Below are 9,706 nucleotides of genomic sequence, written 5' to 3'. Positions count from 1 at the left end.
GCTTGATGCTATGGCTATGCTTGTCATCGGCAATGTCACGCCCTGGCCATAGAGAGGTTTTTATTATCTATTTTGGTTAGGCCAGGGTGTGACTAGTGTTTGATATGTCTAGGGGTTTTTGTATGTCTATGTTGGCCTGATATGGTTCCCAATCAGAGACAGCTGTTTATCTTTGTCTCTGATTGGGGATCATATTTAGGTAGCCATTTTCCTCATTTGTGTTGTGGGATCTTGTCTATGTATAGTTGCCTGAGTGCACATCAGTAGCTTCACGTTATGTTTGATTGTTTGTTGTTTTGTTAGGTGAGTTTCAGTTTATTAAAATTATGTGGAACTCTACTCACGCTGCGCCTTGGTCTCATCATTATGACAATCGTGACAGAAGATCACACCACACACGGACCAAGCAGCGTGTTCAAGAGGAGCAGGGATCCTGGGCCCGGAAGAAAAGAGAGTGGAGGACATCCTGGACCTGGGAGGAGGTAATGTCAGGGGACAAGACCCTGCCATGGAAGCAGGCGGAGGCCCCGAAAGAGGAACGGCGACGATACGAGGGGACCATCCTCCTGGTCAATCTATGTCATGGAAAGAGCAGGTGTGCTTTGTGTACTTAGTGTATATAAAATGTGATACATAACTTCATGGGCGTCACAAAATCATATACTAAAATATGAAAATACTGCTTGTCATGTCTCAAAATCAATATCTACCTAGCCTCTATATTGTTTTATGTCCTCTGGATTTAAGAAAAAAAAGAGTTTAATGGTGAGCCTGTCAGTTTGCCTTAATTCTCGCACAGCATCCAGCTTAGCTGACGCAATGCCATTTTCCAGATATTTTTTTTTAAGCACTTTTTTTCTCTGGCCTACATTGATTTAGTCACCCTAATCTTGACCATTCGACAAGGGTAAAAACTCCAATAACTTTTTAACGGATTATGGTAGAGACATTTGGACCATTGATTTTCTTGGAGTGGTATCTTCTCAACTGTATTTTTTGATTTGACACCCTATGAAAAATAAACATAAATCACATATCGTATAGAAATACTTTAAATTATTCTTTGTATGATCATTTGTATAAAATATATCGATAACTGTGCACATTTTCTCACCCTAATTATTCATTAACAAAGTGTACAGGATAAGTGTATAGGATAGGACTAAGTCTTTTACGCTACTGCTACTCTCTGTTCATCATATATGCATAGTCCCTTTAACCATATCTACATGTACATACTACCTCAATCAGCCTGACTAACCGGTGTCTGTATGTAGCCTCGCTACTGTATATAGCCTGTCTTTTTACTGTTGTTTTATTTCTTTACCTACCTATTGTTCACCTAATACCTTTTTTTGCACTATTGGTTAGAGCCTGTAAGTAAGCATTTCACTGCTGTTGTATTCGGCGCACGTGACAAATAAACTTTGATTTGACTCATATTCTGAAGGACTCCAAAAATGTGGGACCCTAGTGGAGTTTGGAGAACTTACAGTTTGGCTGAGGAGTGCAACGTTTCAGTAAGGTAAAATGGCAGAAGTTCGAATCAATTTAGCGTGTCGAGCAAAGTTGATGAAGATGAAAGTCCTGAATGGACAACAGTAGGGTCGAAAACTGGAACAAAAAAGGAAATTGTCTGAAATTGGAGTGGAAGATAAGTCTGTGAATGATAACGAATCGCTTCTTGTTGGGATGCGCTTGTTGAGTAAGGATGCCATATGTGGGAAACCTGTTTGAGGTGTGAATGCGCTGGGAAAAGTGGAATCTGTCTGAGTGACCAGGAGTGGTCTTATTTTGATTGACTGTATTCATGAAAAACAGAGGAAGATTGCAGTAGGCCTCAAAAGAATCCAGACAACAGAAGTTTCCTGCTTTGAACTTCGGAGTAGAGCACCCGTCAAAGGAGTCACCTCAGGGGTGACAACAGATGTTCAGGAAGAGATTTCCTGGTGTGGTTGGTGCCAGGCGTCTGACCCGCTGGGTGAATGGCGAAAAATAAGAAAGTCAGTCGGCCCTGTTCTTTAAAAAGAAAAGAGCACCTACCTATGCATGTGAAGCTCAGTTATGTAAGATGTAAGAGCTTTTGTCCCCAAACCACTGCAGTGTAAGAACTGTAAAGGATTTGGCCATGTTTCAAGTGGGTGCAGACGGACAGATTATACTGAAAAACGGTGTATTGAAGGACAACGGTGTTGCAATTGTGGTGGGGATTGAGGTGGCAAAAGAGTGACCAATCGAATCTCTTATGCGGAGGCGATTCAATTCATTGAGAAAACAAGTGATGCTAGTGAAGATATGGTAGTGGACGCACCACAGCCTGTAGTAAATGTTTGCTGCCAGTCAAAAGATACCCAGTGTGTTAAAAAGGTGGATTTTGTGGCGTTCATTGCCACAGTTATAAACTGTACGGCTCAAGTCTCAAAGAAGTCAAAGAAACGGGACATTATTGTGGCTGCGGCAGAAAAGACTTGCAGGGGGTACTTGAGCCAGAAGACGACACACTCTCCCAGGCTCCCCTTGAGCCTTTGTAAGGGATCCGATTTTTTTATTTAAAAAACATTTTTACCCTCTTTTTCTCACCAATTTCGTGATATCCAATCACGATCTAATTACAATCTTGTCTCATCGCTGCAACGGGCTCAGGAGAGGCGAAGGTCGAGTCATGGGTCCGCCGAAACATGACAAGCCAAAGATCTTTTTTTTTTTTAAACAGTAAAGTTGTTTGATTTAGTTTCTTTTTTGTAGTTTGGTTGTTTTTTTGTTATTGGTAGTTTGGCCGTTTTGGGGAATCCTGTTTCCATCCCGCGCAGTAGGTGGCGGGATGTACATTAAATTGTGCAATCGCCAATATACCACAGAAGAAGACGATATCCGTGACCCGGAAGGTACTTAGTTAATCTTGCCCGCTTCACAGCGGTAGTACAGAGAACGCACCGGGGAGTGAAACACCAATTTGCCGGCAGAAGAACACCAAAAGGTTCACTTATGGTCTGAAAAAACAAACATGATGTTGATATTATCCTGGCAACTAATGACAAGGCGAAACCCTAAACGATCGAGATATAGCCTTAAAACCGTTCAGGAATAGGAGCAGTGGAGTATCCGAGGCTCTGAAATATTTTCTGGGACTTGAGTCTTTGAAAAAAAATATATATATATATTGTCACCTGAGAAGAATTAGTGCTTTAACGAAAGGAAGGGGACACGTCGTTCAATTTGTTTTGGTTGACAACGGGGGCAATTTGGGAGGATCTCGGGTTAAGCGGACACCACAGCGGCCCTTGTCCAAATCAGCGAGAGAAGCCGGGGTGTCGGCTTGATAGAGTGGTCGGGTGGAACGTCTCCAACGCTGAGGTAATAGCGTCAGACGAACAGGAGCTGCGTTGAGATTTGACCATTGGGAGCCGGGGACAGAGACCTCATGAATGGAAATCGGAACTTCAGGTATATTCATACACCTGTCTGTCAAACCGCTTATTCTTATTAAATTGTTGAAGTTTGGTGTTGGAAGTTTTGTAGGCTGACTATCAGTTGCTATCCTTAAAGGATAGCATACAGTCAAAACCAAAAGAACCCGAGATACTCCCAAATAGGCCTACCAATCAGATAATGCATGAAAATAAACACATCCAGGCCTTTCACTCTACTGTCTGGGTTAGAAAACGAATTTGGGTGACCAGACATACCATTGGTAAGATGATTTGTCGGATCAGCGTCTCGTCGGCAGCAACAGAAAAGTACTTCCGGGTCACAGAATTTGGGAACATTTCTAAATAAAAGTCCCCCACGTAATAGTAGAAACGTGTAAATAACCTGTATTTATTCATGATATGACAAATAATTGTCCAAACATTAACAATGATTCATATGTGTTCATATTTAAGAAATCATTTGCATTCAATTTGGGTTTAAAAAAAACATGTTTGAAGGTCAAATAAATCCCCTCAATGCGAATCACTGTATATGGAATACACATTGGCTTATAGAGCAAAAACTATTCTGGGTGCCGTAGTAAAAGTGTTATAGGGAATACTCAGTAGGGTCTGTAGATTGTATATATGGTGTCATTTCAAGGGATATGAATAATACGGAGTGTTGCTGGCCCTTTACTCCACCCGTTATATTGGCGGCCACAATGCAAATCACTATATAGAGCAAAACATATTCAGGGTGCCGCCGTAAAAGTATTGTAGGGAATACTTAGTAGAGTCTGTAGAATTGTATATGTTGGTGTCATTTCATCGGGCTCTGAGTGTTGCTGGCCTTTTATGGATTGTTGCTGGCCTTACTGTGGTCAAATAGCTTAAAAATGGGCTGCCTGGACACTCTACGGTACAAATATAGCACTGTACAGGAAACGTAGGGTAATAAATACTTAGAAGGATCTGTAGAATGTGTATATATGGTGTTATTTCATGGGGGACTGAGGTCTATATGCCCAGCAACACTTTCTACTCCACCCACTCAAATGGTCCCAATGCAATACACTGTAGGCCTATACATGTACATATTGGAGAAACTATTCAATGTTCAGAGGTAAAACTGTGGTTGGGAGTAGGCCTGTTGCGGTGACCGTATTACTGCCACACCGGCGGTCACGAGTCATGATGGCAGTCAAATTCCATGTGACCGTTTAGTCATGGTAATTCGGTTTCTCCAAGCTCTGATGCTGCTGATGGTCATTAGTAGCCTACCAAACTTGCTAACTGCCTTGTACTCAGCACTCTATTATCACTCTGACATCAATGCAGATGCGTCCTCCATTCGCTATTTAAGTGCATAGATGACATGTACTTTTTTCCCGCTGCCCCTGTTTTGAGACCGGTACATGAAAAGTAAATGTGGACAGTTCTTCCAATATCATCAATATGCACCTCGGAATTTAATAACAACGTGCACAGTTGCGTCCCTGATGTGTCAGTCTTCACTTGTAGCCTGTGAGAAAGACCCGATCACGTTATGGAGAGCCATGTGAGTGAGAGACGCTTCGAATTGCGCAGCACTCAGGGAGAAGGGCACAACGCAGCACTCCGGGGCAAGGGCACAACGACTATTGGCCGCAAAGGCATGGATTTTTTAGGGTGTGTCATGGCCACGAAGGGATGCCGCCGTGAAATTCGAGGCATTATCAAGTGCTTGTCAAATTGTATGGACAAAAGTATATGGACACCCCTTCAAATTAGTGGATTCGGCTATTTCAGCCACACTAGTTGCTGACAGGTGTATAAATTCCAGCACACAGCCATGCAATCTCCATAGACAAACAATAGTAGTATGGCCTTGCTGAAGAGCTCAGTGACTTTCAATGTGGCACTGTCTTCAATGTGGCCTGATACACACAGTCTCCTCTGAACAGTTGAGATGTGTCTGTTACTTGAACTCTGAAGCGTCTATTTGGGCTGCAATTTCTGAGGCTGGTAACTCTAATGAACTTTTCCTCTGCGGCAGAGGTAACTCTGGGTCTTCCTTTCCTGTGGCGGTCCTCGTGAGAGCCAGTTTCATCATAGCGCTTCATGGTTTTTGCGACTGCACTTGAAGAAACTTTATCAAAGTTCTTGAAATGTTCCGCATTGACTKACCTTATCTTAAATAATGATGGACTGTCATTTCTCTTTGCTTATTTGAGCTGTTCTTGTCATGTAAACCACCCCTACCTTGTCACAACACAACTGATTGGATCAAACGCATTAAGAAGGAAATACATTTGACAAATTAACTTTTTAATAATGAGACACCTGTTCATTGAAATGCATTCCTGGGGACTACCTCCTATAGCTGGTTGAGAGAATGCCAAGAGTGTGCAAAGCTGTCATCAAGGCAAAGGGTGGCTACTTTGAAGAATCTCAAATATAAAATGTCATTTGATTTGTTTTATACTTTTTTGGTTACTGCATGATTCCATATGTGTTGTTTCATAGTTTTGATGTTTTCACTATTATTCTACTATGTAGAAAATAGTCAAAATAAAGAAAAACCCTGGAATGAGTAGTTGTGTCCAATCTTTTGACTGGTACTGTATGTTAGATCGGGTACAAGTCCGGGCTCTGGCTGGGCCACTCAAGGACATTCAGAGACTTGTCCCGAACCACTCATGCGTTGTTTTGGCTGTGTTTTTAGGGTCATTGTCCTGTTGGAAGGTGAACTGTCGCCCCAGTCTGAGGTCCTGAGCGTTCTGGAGCAGGTTTTCATCAAGAATTTATCGGTACTTTGCTCCGTTCATCTTTCCCTCGATCCTGACTAGTCTCCCAGTCCCTGCCGCTAAGAAACATCCCCACAGCATTATGCTTCACCGTAGGGATGATGCCAGGTTTCCTCCAGAAGAGACACTTGACATTCAGGCCAAGGATTTCAATCTTGGCTTCATCAGACCAGAGAATCTTGTCATGATCTGAGAGTTCTTTTGGTGCATTTTCCAAGCGGGGTGTCATGTGCCTTTTACTGAGGAGAGGCTTCTGTCTGGCCACTCTACCATAAAGGCCTGATTGGTGGAGTACTGCAGATATGGTTGTCCTTCTGGAAGGTTCTCCCATCTCCACAGAGGAACTCTAGAGCTCTGTCAGAGTGACCATCAGGTTCTTGGTCACCTCTCTGACCAAGGCCCTTCTCCCCCGATTGCTCAGTTTGGCCAGGCAGCCAGCTCTAGGAAGAGTCTTGGCGATTCCAAACTTCTTCCATTTAAGAATGATGGAGGCCACTGTGTTCTTGGGGACCTTCAATGTTGCAGAAATGTTTTGGTACCCTTCCCCAGATATGTGCCCCGACACAATCCTGTTTCGGAGCTCTAAGGACAATTCCTTCGACCTCACGGCTTGGGTTTTGCTCTGACATGCACTGACAACTGTGGGACCTTATATAGACAGGTGTGTGCCTTTCCAAATCATGTCCAATCAATTGAATTTACCACAGGTGGTCTTCAATTAAGTTGTAGAAACATCTCAAGGATGATCAATGGAAACAGTATGCACCTGAGGTTAATTTCGAGTCTCATAGTATAATTTTAAAGTATATCTATGAGATATTATGTGATTTGCTAATTTTTCAAGCCTAAATGGTCAACGTTGTTTTTGTTTTCCTATCATTTATTGCAATGTACACCATTTTATGTATGTTGTGTCGGGAGCCCTATTCCTTTCCAAATCCACAAAGTTCATTCTACAAACAAACAATATGTTGATTCAAGAGATGCAATTTGGTTTAAAAAAAAAAGAAGCATTTATTCATGATAAATATCACTAAAGTTAATCAAACTTTTCATGAAACTGTAGAACATTAACAGTAAAAAAGAAGATTCAAATTGTATGCAAGATCCTCTTCAGGTAGTCTCACTGTTTTCATGTCATTTTCAGAACAAAATCTATGTGATTGGGGTTATACCAACATGTAGAAATATATGATTTGTTCCTTAAATAAATGTTTGTTTGGCCAAAACACTTGACCTCATGCACGTTTTGGCACGCCCTGCCGACTAATTCAAATGCATAAAGTCTGCAGCTTTCTCGTCATTAGGATAATGTGCGTCATTTACTTGTATGCCAGCCAGTTAACACTCCATCTACTGATCACCCAGTTTGCGTTGTTTCACTTAAGCTGTCAGAGAATTATGTACGGTGCGATATTATGTATGGTGCAATATTATGTACGGTGCGATATGTAGTCCAATATGAAAAATGGATTTAGGCTGATAGGGCACTGTTAAGCGCTGCAGAAGTGACACTCCTCTGGCTGTGAACTTCAACAGGAGATGTGTTCATGTGTAGAATGGACCCCGCTTTTACTGCGACACAACGTACAGGGAATTATGTACGGTGCGCTATGGATGTCCAATATGAAAAACATTCTGAACGTAGTGCAATACAAATGGGCTAAGTAACAGTGGGATTTTCTAAGGTTGATTTAATATTATACAAATAATTGTATTATTGTTATCATTTATTATTATTAGCATTATAAATAATGTTTTGTTATTTGTATTACTGTTACATGATAACTATCTATCAATCTCCACCCGGCACAGCCAGAAGAGGGGTGGCAGAAGAGTACTGGCCACCCCTCATAGCCTGGTTCCTCTCTAGGTTTCTTCCTAGGTTCTGGCCTTTCTAGGGAGTTTTTCCTAGCCACCGTGCTTATACACCTGCATTGCTTGCTGTTTGGGGTTTTAGGCTGGGTTTCTGTACAGCACATTGTGACATCAGCAGTTGTAAGAAGGGCTTTATAAATACATTTGATTGTTAACAGCATAAAAAAATATGATTACTATCAATGTCAATATTATTTGTGCTATACAATATTTTTTGTAATTTTTCATATTCTTAAAATTCTGTCTGATAGCATTTCCTCGTAAAATATTACGATCATTTGATGATTTTTTCCCCCCGTACTGCATGCTGGCGGAGGTGTTTGCTGGTTGGTTGCCTCTGCCGAGACCCCAACAACCGGATGTTCTGGTTTTCATGGGAAATGGAAAGAGAGCCTGTGACGTGACTTACGCTTTAGGACGTTAACAAGGCGACACTCCATCTTAACTCCTCCACATTTACTGGACTGGTTGAACAGTGCAGAAGAGAATCTCCCCCGACACTATCTAGTTTCAAGCTTTTCTTTTACGCCTGAATTAGGTTTGCCGACGGCTGTCATAAGCAGGTGGCAAGCCCGTCAGGTGTGTCTAATTATCTCAAGCCCATGAGAGGCTGGCTGGCTGTTTGGGAGTTGCCTGCCTGCCTTCCACACCAGCTGGTGTCAAAGTTATTGAATAGTGCTTTTTTTTAACCTTTATTGAACTAGGCAAGTCAGTTATGAACAATGTTCTTTTTTTACAATGACTGTCTACCCCTGCAAAACCCTCCCCTAACCCGGGCGTTGCATGGAACTCTGTGTCCATGCAACAATTGGCCCAGCATGGGACTCCCGATCACGGCCGGGTTGTGATACAGCCCAGGATCGAACCAGGGTCTGTAGTAACATCCTCTAGCACTGAAATGCAGTGCCTTAGACCGCTGCGCCATTCGGGAGTCCACTCACTGTGGGCTCGCTTAATTATCAATCAATTCCGCATGAAAGCCACAAAGTCAATTAACTATCACCTAGGGGCAGCTGCTTTGTGAGAAACATATTTGTTGGCATACTTTTGAGCTGTCGACATTGAAACCAACCATGATTGGAGATGGATGATATGATTTGTGCTGTCTGCTTTCTTAGCACTCATTCGACACAGTCAGTTGGATCGTCATGTTTTCTGATTTGTTATGCCAGTTTGATATCAAATCTTAATCTGTATTTGGTGTCTTAAATGAGGCCTGGGAGATAAATGCCAAGTAAAGTTGCCTTGTTGTACTGTATTTTAGTGGAATGAAAATATTTTGATCCTTTTTGCACCCACCAAATGACCAATGTGTGTTACCATGCCTTGGGAGAGGAGCCATAGATGTAGGATACAGCTGCTGAGTGCCTGTACCTGGCTGAACACTGGCAGACTCACTTTGATGATCTATGTTGTATAGGCCTACAACTTTCACATGGTGTTTGTCGTGTAGGTTCTGTATGTGTAAGCCAAGAGAGCCCGTGATCCAGAGCTCTGTGTGGGTAGACTGCATGGAAGAGGATGAGAAAGAAGAAAAGGCAGTTAGCCATCCACACCTCCATTGCCGCCCACTCTTGTACACTCGGTTGTTTCTTGTTAGGTTTAGGTTCAGTATCTAGCTAGTTGTTT

General features: G+C 42.2%; 1 protein-coding gene across 2 annotated transcripts in view; it reads left to right on the top strand.

Moving 5' to 3' along the window:
- Positions 1–2,908: 2,908 nt before the first annotated feature.
- ago3b (argonaute RISC catalytic component 3b) overlaps positions 2,909–9,706 on the top strand; it is a 46,722-nt gene continuing 39,924 nt past the window's right edge. For both annotated transcript variants that reach the window (XM_023976319.2, XM_023976320.2), the window contains exon 1: positions 2,909–3,444. In XM_023976319.2, coding sequence (XP_023832087.1) covers positions 3,426–3,444 — 19 coding nt within the window. In that variant the 5' untranslated portion in view covers positions 2,909–3,425. The remainder of the gene's footprint in view (positions 3,445–9,706) is intronic.

The sequence above is a fragment of the Salvelinus sp. IW2-2015 genome, linkage group LG31 (assembly GCF_002910315.2).
Source record: "Salvelinus sp. IW2-2015 linkage group LG31, ASM291031v2, whole genome shotgun sequence".
In the NCBI taxonomy this organism is placed as follows: Eukaryota; Metazoa; Chordata; class Actinopteri; order Salmoniformes; family Salmonidae; genus Salvelinus; species Salvelinus sp. IW2-2015.
This window is presented reverse-complemented; position numbering and strand designations above follow the sequence as displayed.